General features: G+C 42.4%; 1 protein-coding gene across 1 annotated transcript in view; it reads left to right on the top strand.

The window, feature by feature from the left end:
- Positions 1 to 18,346, top strand: part of LOC132405908 (uncharacterized) — a 213,147-nt gene that overhangs the window by 39,445 nt on the left and 155,356 nt on the right. The window contains exons 11-17 of the mRNA XM_059990886.1: positions 1,857 to 1,940; positions 4,480 to 4,654; positions 6,410 to 6,529; positions 12,448 to 12,602; positions 13,584 to 13,778; positions 15,585 to 15,779; positions 17,139 to 17,374. Coding sequence (XP_059846869.1) covers positions 1,857 to 1,940; positions 4,480 to 4,654; positions 6,410 to 6,529; positions 12,448 to 12,602; positions 13,584 to 13,778; positions 15,585 to 15,779; positions 17,139 to 17,374 — 1,160 coding nt within the window. The remainder of the gene's footprint in view (positions 1 to 1,856; positions 1,941 to 4,479; positions 4,655 to 6,409; positions 6,530 to 12,447; positions 12,603 to 13,583; positions 13,779 to 15,584; positions 15,780 to 17,138; positions 17,375 to 18,346) is intronic.

Raw genomic sequence — 18,346 nt, forward strand, 5'->3', positions numbered from 1 at the left:
AGGTGGAGTGGGGGTGGGGGGTCATTACCTGAAGTTTAAGAAATCAATGTTGGATGCTACCCAGATGGAATATAACCTTCAACCTGTTGTGGCCTCATCATGTCAGTAGAGGAGGCCATGGATGGACATGTCGGATTGGGAACGGGAAGTGGAATTAAAATGGAAAGCAGCCACTGGGAGATCCCTCTTTTACTGGCAGACGGAGCATAGATGCTTGGCAAAGCAGACTCCCAATCTACATCGGGTCCCTCTGATATACAAGAGGCCACACTGGAAGCACCAGATACAGTAGATGACCCCAGCCGGCTCACGGGTGAAGTGTCGCCTCACCTGGAAGGACAGTTTGGGGCCCTGGATGGTAGTGAGTGAGGAGGGACAGACAAATAGACAAGGGAGTCACATAAGGTGTGACCCCCACGGAGAGCAGAAAGTGGGGGGGGGAGGGAAAGATGTGCTTGATGGTGTAACCCCATTGGAGTTGGCAGAATTTACTGAGAATTATGTGCTGGATGCAGAGGCTGGTGGGGTGGTAGTTAAGGACATAAGGAGCCCTATCCTCAGTGGGGTGGCGGAAGGATGAGGTGAGGACAGACATGTGGTTGAGGGACAAATTGATAGTGGAGGAAGGGAAGACCCTTTCTTTGAAAAAGGAGGATATCTGTTTCATTCTGGAATGAAAAGCCTCATCCTGAGAGCAGATGCAGTGGACTGAGGAATTGAGAGAAGGGGATGGCATTTTTAAAAGTAACGGGGTGGGAAGAGTTATGGGCAAGGTAGCTATGAGAGTCAAAGGTTTGTAATAGACATCAGTGGATAAACTGTCTCCAGAGATAAGGACAGCGAGATCAAGAAAGGGGAGGAAAGTGTCAGAAATGGACCAGGTAAATTTGAAGGCAGGTTGGAAGTTAGGGGTAAAGCTTGTCATGGGTCCAGGAAGCAGCACCAATGCAGTCATCACTGTAGTTTAGGAAGGGTGGGGAAGTGACACCAGTGTAGGCTTGGAACAGTGAGACAGCACAGCGCAGCAGCTGATATAGTTGCTGCCTTATACACCTCGGGTCCTGGATTCAATTCAGATCTCCAGCACTGTCTGTGTGGAGTTTGCACAATTGCTCTCTGACCCTGTGGACTCTCCCAGGAGCTCCAGTTTTCTCCCACATCCCAAAGATGTGCAATTTGGTACATTAATTACCAGCTATAACTTGCCCCTAGTGTGTTGTTGAAGGGTAGCATGTAGGGAATATTGTTCTATCTGGAAAGTGGAACAGTATGGCAGAGCAACAGGCCCTTCACCCTGCAATGTTGTGCTGAACTTATTAAGCACCAAACTAAACTAATCCGTTCTGCCTGCACAATGTCCATATCCCTGATTCTCTGCACGTTCCTGTTCTTGTCTAAGAGCCCCTTAAATGTCTCTATCATAATGTAAAGAAAATATAAAGGAATGAGTTTAGCATTAGCATCAATGGGAGTTTGAGGGTCAGCATCCACTCAGTGGGCTGAAGGGCCTGTTTCCATGATATCTGAATTTATGACTGAATTTCAACTTGATCAGCTGATCATTGGTCCATGCCTGCGGATTGTTTGGCCAAGATTTGTACCACAGTTCTGCTGGACCTTATAAAGGATATTTTAGGCCATTCCTTTCTGCTTTTCCTTGCACAGAAGTGTCTTTTATTGACCCCGTGACCTCCAGTAAGAGTTGCCATCAGAAGCTGTGTTAGATTCACCTGTGAAGCCAAGGAGTTTTAGAGGCTTCATTTTCAGACTTATTTTTCGGATTGCTTGTTACTCTTGATTATTTCTCTGTTTGGTTGTTGCATTATATTTAACAGTTGTTTTCTTCCTCTGCCCAGTTAAACTCTGCAGATATGCTTAAGTTAATTGATTGCTACCGTGTTAAAGTCTGTCAGAATTTCAGTGGGACAAACGATACCAAGGTAAGGAATTAGACGTCCAACAATTTTATCCTGGGGTAAAAGTGGTGTGTCCCTGAGGTGGAGAGAGTGAAGAGAATATTTACAAGGATATAGTCAGGAGGATTTTGACTGAGGAATGATTGTTAAAGTTGGCTTCCTTGGAGTAGAGAGCACAGAGGATATGTAAAGGTCTTTTAACTTATCCAGAAACATCAGTAACAATGGACAAGATGTATTTGGAAGAAAGTTGGGAAGGAAGTTGAACAGATACTTTCTTCCAGGGTAGAAACACCAAATACTGTAGGACATGCATTTAAGGAGAGAGTGGGGAAGTTTAAAACAGATGTGTGGGACAGGTTTTTACACAGAGTGTTGGATGTCAGGAACAGGCTGTCAGAGGTAATGGTGGGAATAGTGGTGTTTAAGACACTATTCAATAAACACGTGACATTTCAGGGAATGGAGCGGTATAGATCATGTGGATACAGAAGAGAAATGGTTTCAATTTGGCATCATGTTCAGCACAGATATTGTGGGCTGAATGGCCTGTTCCTGTGCTGTACTGTGCTATGATCTATGTATTATGGAAAACAGAGCTGGAGAGGAGTAGATGTGAAGAGAGGGAGTATGGAGTGTGGAGGGGGTAGGGAGGGTGTTGGGAGGTACAGAACTGGTAGGCTGAATCTGAAAGTTAGAGCTATGCCTTTCAGAAGTGAAACTTGAAAAGACTTGTACACCCAGATGATGGTGGAAACTCAGAACACTCCTCAGTGACCCATCAATGTTGGGTCAAAGGTGGATTCTAGACCCACGAGGGATGAGTTTTGTTAACTGGAGGTAGTAACGGGATGGGGGAAGATCACCAGATGGAGTTAGGTTACATGGGTTTTACGGAATGGTAAAATGTTCTTATAGCACCTTTCTCATTGATTCATAGGAAATTCACAACACAACATTGCTCTTGCCCACACAGTGACTGTACTGGGATGGTTACCAAAGAATGATGGAGGAGGCAAAGGGAGTCCAAAACAGGTAGAAAAGGAGAAAGGGTTGAGAAAGTGGGAGCAAGGGAACAGAAGACGATGGAGAAAAAGAGGAAATCAAAGATGTGAAGTAAAGGGAGAGGAAAGGGGAGTTGTAATAGAAATGGGAGTGAAAAAGAATGTAGGTGGAGAAAGATTCAACAATTAGTGCAGTAGGAATAAAAACAGGAAGGGATACAAATCTTTCCATAAAGAAGGGAACTTTCAATAGCCCCAAGAAAATAAACTGTCATGGAAAACTAATAGAACTGCCAATTTTCAAAGTAAGTTTATTATCAAAGAACATATACATCACCATATACAACACTGAGATTCATTTCCTTGAAAACATTCACTGGAAAATAAAGAAGTACAATAGAAGTTATTAAGAACTACAAATACCAAAGTGTGACAAATTACCAACATGTTAAAGAGAATAAATTATGTAAATATTGAAAAATGTAAATAAATAATACTGAGTAATAGGGTCCTTGAAAGAGATTCTTTTGGTTGTGGAGTCAGTTCAGTGCTGAGAATCACAGAATCACTGATATGTCATGAAATCTGTTGTTTTGAGCAGTTGTACAGTACAAAACATAACTAATTATTATAATAATTTGATGGTCTTCATTTTTAATGAGCTCTATTGGGTTTCTTTGTTTTGTGGCTACCTGTAAGGAAATTAATTTTAAGGTTGTATATATTATATATACTTTTATATTAAGTGTACTTTGAACTTTTGAATTATTATGAACAAATAGTGCAGAAGTGGAATAGTGAGTATCACGGACCATTCAGAAATCTGATGGTGGTGAAGGAAGCTGTTCCTGAAACATTGAGTATGCATCTTTAGGCTTCTCTACCTCCTTGATGGTAGTTATGAGAAGAGAGCTTGTCCTGGTGGTGATGGTCCTGAGTGATGGATGCTGCATTCTTAAGGCACTACGTTTTGAAGATGTCCTTAGTGGTGGGGAGGGTTGTACCCATGATAGGTCTGGCAGAGTGAACAACCCTTTTCAGTCTTGTTCAATCCTGTTTTTAGAGCCTCACTTCCACGCAGTACTGGAATCTGGCAGAATTCATTGCATAAAACTGCTGGAAGGTTTGGTGTCATAGCAAATCTCTCAAACTCCTGATGAAGCATAGCTACCAATGTGCCTTCATGATCACATTAATATGTTGGGCCCAGAATAGAATCTCTAAGATGTCGACACCCAGGGGCATGAAGCTTCTCACTCTTTCCTAGCCCCTAGTAAAGTAAAAAAATGCTGGAAAAATTCAGCCAGTCTGGCAGTATCGATGGAAAGAGAAACCAGACAACATTTTGTGTCAATCACCCTTCCACAGAACTGGGGAAGAGCAAATGGAAATTGCTGGACTCTGCAGGTCAGCCAGCATTTGTGGAGAGGGAAACAGGATTAATGTTCTTGCTGAATGATCCTTCATTAGAAAACCAGCATGTTCCATTTTTTTCCCAGACATTCAACATCTGTAGTATTTTGGTTTTCAATTGATGAGGTGTTCATTTTCATCTCTAGGAAATAACAGCATTTGTAAACGATGTTCTTAATAGTTCGCGGCTGGATAGCATGCAGACCACTCAAAGGCTGGAGGTGGCAACGGCCACAGTGGACCTCTTGGAGAACATGGCAATGGCGATTGCTCTGAAACTACCCAGTTCAAAGGCAGAGACCATAGAAACAAACTCTTTTGGTAAAGTATTAGACACTGAAAACATTGACCACTGGGGCAAAGGTCCTCAAAGCTAGTTATTGTGTCTGCAAAACTAGTTTCAAGTTAAGGAAAGGAAATGTGGATATTACTTTCTCAATAATTAGCTGGTTTTGAAAATGATTACATGTTGGCTCTTGATAGAAACCTTTGTTTAATATTTCAAATGCTTAAAAATCAACCAAGCTACAGGAAATGTGGAAGAAAGAAAAATGCTCGAAGTAATCAGTAGTTCAGGCTGCATTACTGGAAAGATTAATAGTTAATGTTTCATGCTGAAGAGGTTAACCATTTTTCATTCTAATGTTTCTGCCTGACCTGCTGAATTTACCAACATTTCCAGCTTTTATTTCTGATTTGCTTTGGAAGGCTGTGCTGAAACATGCCACATCGCTGATTGTGAGTGTCCGCTCTCATGTGTTGCACACGTTACCCTCACCCTCACTGCTGCCTGTTGCTCACAATGTCTAGGCTGCCATCCAGTGCAGAACTGATGGGGTGCCACCCTGTCAAAGGTGCCTCATTTTGGATGGGACATTCTGTCATTTGCTCAGTTGGTGAGAATACAGGACACTATATCATAGAAGACCAGGAGAATTCTACCAAAAGTCCCAGACAAGATTATCCTCAAACCCTCATTCACATTATATAATGAGCTATTTAATTTACTTGTGACCTCACTGTCTGCAAACAAACTACTCCAAAGTATTCCCCCACAGTGTAGTATCATAGTAACGTTGTGCAGAAGGCCATTCTAGCCATTGAACCCAGGGACTTTACAGTCTGCTCATCCCCTGTTTCTCGATAGCCCTATAATTATTTTCTCTCCAACACTCCATGTGTTCTCCCATTTGAAAGCTCATGATGAAACAGTTCCATTTCCCATCCATGCAGTGGGTTCTGAGACCACTCACGGTGTGGAAAGGGTGTCTCTCTTGTAACCCCTGGTTCAACAATAATCACCTTTAAATCTCTGGTTTTTGGTTCTCCACCCTTCTTCAATGGAAGACCATTCTCTTCATTAACTCTGCCCAAACCATTGCCAATTCTGAAGATTTTTATCAAATTACGTCTCATCCTTCACTGCTAAAGAAGAACAATGCCACATTCTCTGGTGTGTCAATGGATCTGATGTTCCTCATCGACTGCATCTTCCTGCTCTATCTTCTCTTCACTCCCTCTAAGCATGGTAACCAAATACAAAGTAGTTCAATTCTCCTTTATAGAGGTTCCACCATACTTCAAAAATAACATCTAGAAGGATGTTTTGAAGTTGAGAAAAAGACTAAAATCATGAAACATCAGCGTAGGTTCTGTGCTCGTGATATAGGAGCGGGAATCCTCACTACCTCTGGTAAGGAGTCAAGATCACTGTCTGTGCCAAGGATAGGAGGTGCTGGTAAGATATTAGACCTGGTGAACTAACATATTTGAGCCAGAATTTATCATTTTACCTGCTTTTGAACAGTGCCCCCAGAGGGTGAAGAACATGCATGAGTATTTTCTCTCAGTTCTGTGGGAACTTGAGTCTAATTGCTTTCTTATGACAATAAGCTAACTCAGCCTAAGAAAGCCCAAATTGTATCCATCAGATGGGATTCTGAGGAAGCCTGAACAAGACCTTGCAGAGAAGTATTGTTCATACAGGTAGAGGTAGAGAGGGAGAGAGGGATGGAAAAAAATGAGAACATCCCTTTTGCCTCTGAATGCTTCACCTTATTTTAACTTTCCTCATAGTTTTTATGGTCAAGGTGCCTGAAAGGAACAATGCGAGTGGAGACCAACTGGTAAAATTGGAAACTCAGAATATTTCTTTTGAGATGAACTGGAGAACCATTGCTGGAGAAAATAACGCTGGTAAATTTTCTGTCTCTTTCCCATGCTTGTGTACACAGTATAAGAATGAGTTTGGCCAGTGATTTACAGACTCATTCACAGGGGATGTTCTACCTTGTCTAGGTTGTTGACTGAACTATTACTCTGTGGGATCAGTCTGTGTTCCGCTACATCAAAACTTGCTGCTGTGTTTGATCTTATTGTGTAAACCTCGGTGAAGACAATTCTGCCTTGACTAGAAATCAAACGTAGTTCAGAATGAGCAGTGCTTGGCCATTGATTTAATCCATGTGTAATCAACATTAAGATCAAATTTATGGTATAAAACTCTGTATTAATCTAAGACAACTCAATATGCAGACTGAGAGATATTTGCTAAATTCAAGATATCTGCTCATCTGATCATGGAGTAGGTCAACATGAAATTCAATAAAATGAATGTGTAAATGAAAGGGTTAACATATGAGGCGGTTTGATAGCCCTGGGCCTGTATTCACTGAAATTTAGAAGACTGAGAGCAGATATCACTGAAAAATATTGAATATTCAAAGGCCTAGAAAGTGTGGCTGTGGAGAGGATGCTTTCTGATGTGGGAGAGTCTTGCACACAGAGCACAGCCTCAGAATAGAAGGACATCCCTTCAGAATGGAGATTAGGAGGAATTTATTTAGCCAGAGGGGGAAGAATCTGTTGAATTAATTTGCCACAGACAATAGGATGCAATCTCACTGGCTCTCCAATCGGCCTTGGATCACCTGAATAACAGCAACACTTACGTCAGGCTGCTGTTTATTGATCCCAGCTCAGCGTTCAACACAATCACACCCTTAATTCTGATCAACAGTCTCCAAACCCTGGGCTTTTGTACCTCTCTCTGCAACTGGATCCTTGACTTCCTCATTGGGAGACCACAGTCAGTGCAGATCAGAAATAACCTCCTCCTTGCTGATAATCAAGACTGGTGCACCTCAGGGATGCGTGCTTACCCACTGCTCTACTCTCTCTACACCCATGACTGTGTGGCTAGGCACAGCTCAAATTCCATCTATAAATTTGCTGACAACACAACTCTTGTTGACGGAATTTCAGATGAAGATGAAGAGGTGTACAGGAATGAGATACAGTGGAATGCAAAAGTTTGGGCACCCGGGTCAATATTTCTGTTACTGTGAATAGTTAAGTGAGTAGAAGATGAACTGATCTCCTAAAGGCATAAAGTTAATTTTCAACATTTTAAGCAAGATTAGTGTATTATCTTTGTTTTGTATTAATTTTTGGAGTGGAAAAAAGGAAAGGAGCACCATGCAAAAGTTTGGGCACCTCAAGAGTTTTGAGCTCTCAGATAACTTTTACCTAGGTCTCAGACCTTAATTAGCTTGTTAGGGTTGTTCACAGTCATCATTAGGAAAGGTCAGATGAGGCAATTTTCAAAGCTTTTTAAATACCCTGACTCCTCAAACCTTGTCCCAACATTCAGCAGCCATGGGCTCCTCTAAGCAGCAACCTAGCACTCTGAAAATTAATATAAATGATGGCCACAAAGCAGGAGAAGGCTATAAAAAGATAGCAAAGAGTTTTCAGGTAGCTGTTTTCTCAATTCGTAGTGTATTTAAGAAATGGTAATTATCAGGAACAGTGGAGGTCAAGTTGAGGTCTGGAAGACCAAGAAAACTTTCTGAGAGAACTGCTCGAAGAATTGCTAGAAAGGCAAATCAAAACCCCCGTTTGACTGCAAAAGACCTTCAGGAAGATTTAGCAGAATCTGGAGTGGTGGTGCACTGTATTACTGAGCAGTGACACCTGTACAAATATGACCTTCATGGAAGAGTCATCAGTAGAAAACCTTCCCTGTGTCCTCACCACAAAATTCAGTGTCAGAAGTTTGCAAAGGAACATCTGAACAAGCCTAATGCATTTTGGAAATAAGTCCTGTGGACTGATGAATTTAAAGTAGAACTTTTTAGCCACAATGAACAAAGGTACGTTTGGAGAAAAAAGGATGCAGAATTTCATGAAAAGAACACCTCTCCAAACTGTTAAACACGGGGGTGGATCGATCATGCTTTGGGCTTGTGTTGCAGCCAGTGGCATGGGGAGGATTTCACTGGTAGAGGGAAGAATGAATTCAATTAAAAACCAGCAAATTCTGGAAGCAAACATCACACCGTCTGCAAAAAGAGGATGGCTTCTACAACCGCATAATGATCCTAAACACACCTCAAAATCCTTTTTCAATCTTTTTATTATTATTATTAATATCAACAAAATAAAATTGATATATAGATAATGGGATTACAAACATACACATTTCAACTGAACATGAAAGAATACAGAAGGAATAGTTACAGTATAAATGAGTATTCCCAAGTCATGGATGATACAAGTAACAAATAAACAAGGCAAACCTAGGTATATCATAATATATATTAAAAAACAGAAAAAGAAAAAGAAAAAACATTTATGCAAAAAAACTAATCTAATAATCTAATAACTAATAAGGAAAAAAACACAAAAAGAGAAAAAGAAAAAATGGAAAAAAAAGGCTGTTTATAATATCTCACAAAAATACAAAATCATCAGTGTCCTCAACTCCAATCCTCTCAACATATATAAAATTGAAACTGGAAAAACAAATAGGCTTGGAACATGGTCATATTACATCATATGAAAATACTGAATAAACGGTCTCCATATCTTTTCAAATTTAATAGAAGTATCAAATACAACAATTCTAATTTTTCTAAATTTAGTCATAACATAGTTTGAGAAAACCAATGAAATATGGTAGTATGATTAATTTCTTTCCAATTCAACAAAATAGATCTTCTAGCCATTAATATAAGAAATGCAATCATTCGACAAGCAAAAGAGGATAAATGGATTGAGTCCATCATTGGTAAACCAAAAATTGCTGTAATGGGATGAGGTTGTAAATCAATGTTCAATACCGTAGAAATAATATCAAAAATGTCTTTCCAATATTTTTTCAAAAGTGGACACGACCAGAACATATGAGTTAAAGACGCTATCTCAGAATGACATCTGTCACAAATAGGATTTGTATAGGAATAAAAATGAGCCAATTTATCCTTGGACATATGAGCCCTATGCACAACCTTAAACTGTATTAATGAATGTTTAGCACATATAGATGATGTATTAACTAATTGAAGGATTTTATCCCAATTCTCAATAGGGATAGTAAGGTTAAGTTCTCTTTCCCAATCATTTTCAATCTTATAGAAGGGCTCTGAACGTAACTTCATAATTATATTGTAACGTTTTGATATTAGCACTTTCTGAGAAGGATTTAGTTCAAACAAATTCTCCAAAATACCTGAAGACACAAAATTTGGAAAAGTAGGAAGTACAGTATTTAAGAAATTCCTAATCTGTAAATATCTAAAAAAATGAAATCTAGGCAAATTATATTTATTAGATAATTGTTCAAAAGACATAAAACAATTATCCAAAAATAAATCGGAAAATCGTAGTAATCCTTTAGTCTTCCAAGCTGAATAAGCTTGGTCTATAATAGAGGGATAAAAAAAAGCAATTGGATACAATAGGAATATTTAAAACAAACTGAGTCAACCCAAAAAAATTCTGAAATTGAAACCATATACGTAAAAGATGTTTAACTATCGGATTGTCAATTTGTTTTCGCAATTTAGAAAGAGCAAAGGGAAGAGAAGTCCCTAAAATAGAACCCAATGACACAGATTGTACAGATTTAATTTCCAGGTTCACCCAAGGAGGGCTAAAAGATAAATCCCAATCTTTTAACCAACATATCAAATATCAGATATTAACTGCTCAATAATAAAATCTAAAATTAGGCAATGCCAATCCACCTTCCTTCTCCTTGCCTTCTGTAAATATTTTTTACCTAATCTAGGATTTTTATTCTGCCATATATACGAGGAAATTTTTGAATCAACATTAGCAAAAAAAGATTTTGGGATAAAAATTGGTACTGCTTGAAATATATATAAAAACTTGGGTAAAATAACCATCTTAATAGCATTAATCCAACCTATCAGAGATAAAGATACTGGTGACCATTTAGTAAACAAACGTTTAATCTGATCGATTAGGGGTAAAAAAATTAACCATAAATAAGTCCTTATAGTTTTTTTCTGATTTTAATCCCAAAGTAAATAAAAAAGTCATTAACTAATTTAAAAGGTAAATTTCCATAAGTTGGAACCTGTCTATTTAAAGGAAACAACACCTCAAAATCCACAATGGACTACCTCAAGAGGCGCAAGCTGAAGGTTTTGCCATAACCGTCACACTCCCCCGACCTAAACATCATAGAAAATCTGTGGATAGACGTCAAAAGAACAGTGTATGCAAAATGGCCCAAGAATCCCACAGAACTAGAAGCCTTTTGCAAGGAGAAAAAAACCACAAAAATACAACTGCAGATGCTGTGGATCAAAGAATACATACACACTGCTGGAAGATCTCAGCAGGTCAGGCAGCATCCGTAAGAAAAGAGTAGCCAACGTTTCGGGCCGAGACCCTTCATCAGGAATGAGAGGGGGTAGGACCTAGAGGTGCCAGGTGGAAAAGCAATCAGAGGAAAGATAAAGGGGGAGGGGATAAGCATGAAAGAACTGTAGAGATAAAGAAGCAGAAAGTTGAAAGGAGAGAGAGGCAGAGAGGGACCTGGGATAGATGGAGGGGGAGGGAATTAGCGGAAATTGGAGAATTCAATGTTCATACCACCAGGCTGGAGTCTACCCAGATGGTAGATGAGGTGTTGCTCCTCCAACCTGAGTTTGGCCTCATCATGGGAGTAGAGGAGGCCATGTATGGACATATCTAGATGGGAATGAGAGGCAGAGTTGAAGTGGGTGGCAACCGGGAGGTCCTGTCTATTGTGACAGATGGAGCGTAGGTGCTCGACGAAGTGGTCCCCCAATCTGTGTCGGGTCTCGCCGATGTAGAGGAGGCCGCACTGGGAGCAACAGATGCAATAGACGACTCCAGCAGACTTGCAGGTGAAGCGTTGCCTCACCTGGAAGGACTGTCTGGGGCCCGGAATGGTGGTAAGATGGGGGGGGGGGGGGTGTGCGGACAGGTGTAGCATTTGCGCTTGCAGGAGTAAGTGCCAAGTGGGAGTTCTGTGGGGAGGGACGTGTGGACCAGGTAGTTGCAGAGGGAACGATCCCTGCAAAAACTTGGTGGTGGGGTCCTGTTGAAGGTGGCGGAAGTTGCGGAGGATAAGATGTTGGATCTGGAGGCTGGTGGGGTGGTAGGTGAGGACAAGGGGAACCCTGTCCCTGTTGTGGTGATGGGAGGATGGGTTAAGGGCTGAAGTGTGAGAAGTGGAGGAGATGCGGGTGAGGGCATCTTTGATGACACCAGAAGGGAAACCATGATCCTGAAAGAAAGAGGACATTTGAGAAGTCCTGGAATGGAAAGCCTCATTCTGGGAGCAGATGCGGCAGAGACGGAGGAACTGGGAATAGGGAATGGCATTGTTGCATTGGACAGGGTGGGAAAAGGTCTGACTCCCATAACTATCTTGACAATACAACAAATTGGCCTAATTCTGCACCTTTGTCTTACGGTCTTATCTTTCCCAGAAACGCACCATTTTCTGTGGACCTCCAGATTTTGAACCATCCGCAAGACACCGGTCAGGAATGTGATAGACTCCCATTTACCTGGAAGAGTGTAGCTTAATCAACACAAATTAACTTTCCACGATAGGGCAACCCACATGATGGTCTCCTTGTCCATCCCCAATGACAGCTGATTTTAATTCTCGAAAGATTTACAAAGCGCTACTGCAATGGACATGTTTTGTGTTGACCTGCCTTTATATCCAGTTGCTGCAATGTTTCAGTGATGTCTCTCCACATTCACCAAAGGCTGATCTATTATCTCCACAGAGTTTCAGGCCTTTTCCTTAATTGTATTCAAAGACTTGGAATCCCTGCTGAACCAAGAGATTAAAGGCACCCGTCCATCTCAGAACAATGTGTCATTAAACTCCAAGGTGATAGCCGCCACCATCAGCAACAAGGATATCAGCTCTAATCGGAAGGAAAAGTTCAATTTGACACTGAAGCTGAACCAGGTTTGTGGTTACAATCTGTAATGTTCCCCAATTGAAAATGAACTTCCTGTTAAAAATGGGAGGCTGAACAGGCGCAGATCCTGGGTTTGGGTATAACATTTCCATGGAAACTGGGTTTGGGCCATTTCAGGTCAGTTTATGGTGACCATTCCAGTCACCATTACTCAGGGACAGTACAATGGGGCCTGATAGAGGAAGTGGAGATCCCTCACCTGAGAGAGATGGGGGAATGTTTAGAGACTGGTGGTGAGACACATTAAAGGAGGGTCCCTTGCTGTCATTTCTCAGGTCATTGAGTAACTGGCTACAAAGTACAACCACCACTTCATTGAAAGGAAAATACCCATTACTGCATTGTAATTACCCATTCAGCCATCGAGTTTGCACAGTAGCAATGGTTGACATAACACTTTGCAGTGCCAGCAATAAGACAGGGGTTCAATTCCTGCCAGTGTCTGTAAGGAGCTTGTTCTTTCTCTTTGTGACCACATGGGTTTCATCAAAGACTGTGTTGGTTTTTGATACAAATGATGCATTTCACTGTATGTTTCAAAGGTTTGAAGTTCATGTGCTAAATAAAGGTAATCTTTTCTGATTTGATTACCTGCACTTCACAATTTTGATGGGTTATTCCGGGAGTTTCATTTTCCATTTACCATGTCTCCCCCTCCCCAAGTCAAGGTCATGGGACAATGTACATGGAGCTTCGCTCTGTTTCTAATCAGAGTCTCCTGTCCCGTGGCTGTTTAATGGAACAGTGTCATGGGATTGGTTAGAATGATATTCCCTCTTTTGTGTTAAGTGCAGTTCTGTGACTTGTTTCCCACCTACAGGAGATCATTCTGTTTGCTGTATCTATGGGATTGGGGAGTACCTAACAACTTTGGCCTTTGTACTAATTTGAGATGTATGAATATTTAACCTGTTATTAGAATGCTTTCGATAATCGTTAAAATAATGTGTCCCAAATTATTGGAAAAGGAATTACGAGAAAAGAAATTACAGGAAAAGGAAGATGGTGAAGAGCCAATATGTGTCTATTGGAGTAATACCAAACAGAGAAGTGTCTGGTTATCTGATGGTTGTGAACGGATCCATTCCAATCAGACCCATGTAATCTGCCAGTGTAACCATCTGACAAGCTTTGCTATTTTAATGGCTCCAGTTCAGACTGAGGTAAGAAATCATTCAATAGAAAAATCTGTAGTCAAATGAAAAGGGTGAATGAAGGGAGTCAAAGTGAGAGAGACACAAAGACAGAAACAGACCCCTCAGCCCACATTCTCCATGTTGATCATCGAGGGTCACCTGCATTAAAATTTGTTCTGTAGCTTTCTATATACTGGTGATACAAATCCTCGTCTAGATGTCACTGAAATGTGGTGATGCACCTGCCTCTGCCACCCCCTCAAGGCAGTGTGTCCCAATGGGTGAAAACAATCCTTCCACAAATCCCTTCAAATTCCTTACCCCGTCCGCTCAACCTCTGCCATCTGCAGTTCGACACTTCTGCTGAATTTTCCCAGTATCTATTCACTCTGTGCTCCGTCAGCAACTCCTGCTGCAAGGAAAACAAAACACTGATCCATGCAAGGCAAAAGGATGGTTCAGAAGGCATATGGTGTGGTGGCCTTCCTTAGTCAGATGGGAGGAAGAGGCTGAGTTCATGAATCACAAAGAACTATTCCAACTCGATATAACTGTGGGTTAGATTTGCCTCACTATAGGAATGATGTAGAAGATTTAGGGAGGATTTATCAGATTAGAAAGCATGTCTTATGAGAATAGGTTGGGTGACCTAGGGCTTCGTGAATCACCTCTTCAGCCTCTCCACTGATACTTTTCATGACACTTTCCCATAGTGCGGAGGGAGACAGGATAACCACCAAATGTTGGCAAGGGGCTTGTAAGAGGAGGAGTCCCTCTGTCACCATTTATCAGGAAATTACGTAGCCTCAGTTTCAGAGAACAAGTCCAGCAGCTCACTCAGCAGCACTCCAGCTGTGGTCTACACAATGTTGCTTAAAGTTTTACCATTTCCTGTCTGTACTGTACTTACATTTTATTCCTTGACTAATACAGGGAATTAACCCATGCTTTCTTTACTGCCTTAGCGAACTTTATTTCCACCTTTGGGAATACATTGACTTGTACACACTGTTCCTCCACACACCAGGTCCTCACCATTCATGCTGTAATTCCTACCCTTATTACAGATAATTCAAGGACCACCGATGCTGCTTGACCCGCTGAGTTCCTCCAGCAGAACAATTAGTGCTCCTACCTTTGTTAGAGGTGCCAAGGTTATGGTACAGTATTAGTTGATGGTGGCACTGTAGCATTCCTGCCTTTATTAGTTGTGCCAGGGATACATTACGGTATCAAATGTGGCCAACACGGTAGCGTAGTGGTGAGCAAAATCACTTTGTACCACCAGTGATCACCAATTGTGGTTTGATTCCCACCGCTGCCTGTAAGGGTTTTGTACTTTCTCCCCGTGACCGCGAGAGTTGCCTCGAGGTGCCCTGATTCCCTCCCACATTCCGATGACATACGTTTGGGTTCGGGTTAGTGAGTTGTGGACATGCTATATTAGTGCTGGAAGAGTGGCAGCATTTGTCAGCTGCTCCCAGCACGATCCTCGGTCTGGGTTGGTTATCAACATAATATAACACTTTTCACAGTATGTTTTGATGTTTACATATGACAAATAAAGCGAATCTTGCTTTAAGCTTAGAGATTAAGGGATCAGATTCAGAAATCCTAGATAGTCAGGATCTAGTGATAAGTGGTGGAGGGGTGTATTGATGGGTTGTATAAAGAGAAGATGTAGGAGCCATGTGTGGAACAGAATCACTGACACAGGACTGTAGGGGCTGGACATCCCATGAGTGTGAACTTGCAGTAACTCTGTCTAATGCTGACCCTGGAGACTCTATCACAGCCGATTCCTGAGTGTGGTTCCCCACATTGTGCTTGCAGATTGACGACAGGCACTTGGAGGTGATCACCTACATCGGCCTCATCATCTCCCTGCTCTGCCTCGCTGCCTCCATCGCCATATTTGTCAACTGCAAATCCATCCAGAATGCGAACACCAATCTCCACAAGCACCTGAGTATCACCCTCTTCCTGGCACAGTTCATCTTTCTGATCGGAATGTGGATTAAACAGCCGGTAAGAAATCCAAATTACCATCTCTAATTCTCAGATGTCTTCTGAATGTGCAGTTATTCAAATTCTGCAGCAAAGCCAGACTTAACGTGGGAGTGGTGGGATCTCAGCCCCTGCTCTCCCACCACTCTCCTCTGGTGTCCTCTCCTTCCATTGACCCATCATGACCAGCGTGCCATCCCTTTAATCAGATCCTCATTGCAATGGCGGCCAAAGCCTCCGAGCATTGGAGACCCACCCCTTCCCCACGGTCCTGTCACCACAGAACGTTGCCCTTTCCCTCCCTCTGCCCTCCTGTCCAATGACCTCATGGGACACTCCAAACCTCCCCATTCACATTCACCCTGGGGTGCAGTGGATTAACCGTGTCACTGAGTTTCCCGGTCACTGGAGAATGAATGACAACAGCACACTTTGCAGATCTGGAGCTGCAACAAGATATTTTGTAAAAAGTACCAAAGTTGTTCTAAGTTTATGGACTCACAAGAGTTTGTAAACACTGGAAACCTGGAGCAAATCACAAAGGAGCAGGAGGAACAGAGGAGGTCAGGCAATGTGAAACGTCTAACGTCTGTGTCCCTTCATAGATACCTACTGACCCTTGGAGTTCCTCCATCTCCTTTGTGTATTATTCTAATTGTATCACTGAATTACTACTCATTAATATATCTTTGGTGTGTATCACCACCGTGTACTTTATATGTTTGCACATTATCTCTTCCATTGTGTATATGTGTTGGTGTACTAGTTTATTTCAGTGTCGCTGTGTTAGTATCTCTGAGTTACACACACAAAACACTGGAGAAACTCAGAGGATCAGGCAGCATCTATGGAGGGAATAAACAGTTGAGATTTCGGGCTGAGACCCTTCATCAGGATTGGAAAGGAAGGTGGCAGAAGTCAGAATCAGAGGGAGAGGAGGGGGAAGGAATACAAGCTGGCAGGTGATATGTGAGATGAGGTGAGGGGGAAGGAGTGTGGGTGGTGGGGGTGGGTACAAATACAGCAGCTGGGAGGTGATAGGTGAAAAAGTTAAAGGGCTGAAGGAAAAGGAATCTGATCGGACAGGAATGTGGAGCAGGAGAGAAAGGGAAGGATGGGAACCAGGGGAGATAATATGCAGGTGAGGAGAAGAGAATTGGTAAGAGGGAGCTGGAAAAGGTTGTCAGTCCATTTCTGACTCTGTGTTTTTCACTGTGTCCGTGTGAATATCTTTAGCTGTGGTTATCTCTCTCTGTCTCTTTCCACTTGTCTATAACCGTCTATGTGTCTCTGCATGTTCCTGCCTGCGTCCCTGTCTCTGACTGCCCTCTGCTTTTGCCCCGAGCTGCTCACTATCCACTGTGTTGCCTCTTTCTTTAGGTTGTGTGCGCCCTGGTTGCCGGGTGTCTGCATTACCTCTTCCTTGCCGTCTTCGTCTGGATGTTCCTGGACAGTTTGCAGCTTTTCGTCACATCCAGACACCTGACAGTCACCAATTACACTCGCAGACATATCATCAAACCAAGATACCTGTACGTTTCTGCTTATGCTGTTCCTGCTGTGATCGTCATTATCTCAGTGGCAGTAAACCCTGGAGGCTATGGAACAGAGACCGCGTGAGTATTAAACGATAAGGAAATGTGATAGAGTGATGCAACTGACTACAATGCCAAAACAGGCCATTTGGCCCATCAGGTCTCTGCTAGCTTCCTGCAGACTTCGCCCATCACACCCATTGCCCCTCTCCTTATCTCCCTCCATCCCTGTATTATCCTCCCACACATGGCCATCAATTCCCCTTTGATGCTTTCTCCACCCACCATAACAAGTGTACCATCTCTGAGCAGACAATTCACCCAAAATCCTTCATCTGAAACCTTGATGATTTTGTATTAAATATTCCCCACGTGGTGATTGCATGGAGAGTTGCAGGAAGCTGCCGTGAAACTTGTAAAAATGAAAAGACTTGTGAGGGTTATTGTGGGTATTGTCTATAATGATGCCAGGGACTGGGGAGGGTTTGACTTCAACCGCTGACAGATCCTGTCCCAACTGATCTCAGCTACTGTACCACTGAGAGGTCTGAGATTGGCCATGGGCCAGAGGAGAATCCTCAGAAGGCACAGGGGCAACAGAAGTCTACCAATCAACCGTCACTGGAACCCATTTCCCTAGTCTAGGTTCACAGCTCTTTAAACCCTGATCCAACACCCACTTCTGCAACCAGTTGACCTGTGATCACAGGGGAGAGTTTGCAGTGACCTGATCTCCCACTGATCTCCATCCAAGGACGTGGAGAAGAGAGTCTGACTGATATCACAGCATCACAGAACATTGCGGAGCCAGTCGTCTAATTCCCTCATCTTCTTCTGGGATTGACCACAATGAGAGAGGCAAACGAAGCTTCTGTTGAAACACCAGCTGCCTGCTGCTGTGAGAACTGGTTACTATCAACCCTAGTCTCTGCAGGTGGGGCAGAGGGAGACGGGGTACTGACCCTCCCCATCCCTCTCAAGTGGCTCTGCCCTCCCAGTTTTACAGCAGATGCCCAACTCTGGACGGAGGTTGAGTTCCAGTTCAGAGCTGAG

This window comes from Hypanus sabinus, chromosome 16 (assembly GCF_030144855.1).
Source record: "Hypanus sabinus isolate sHypSab1 chromosome 16, sHypSab1.hap1, whole genome shotgun sequence".
NCBI lineage: Eukaryota > Metazoa > Chordata > Chondrichthyes > Myliobatiformes > Dasyatidae > Hypanus > Hypanus sabinus.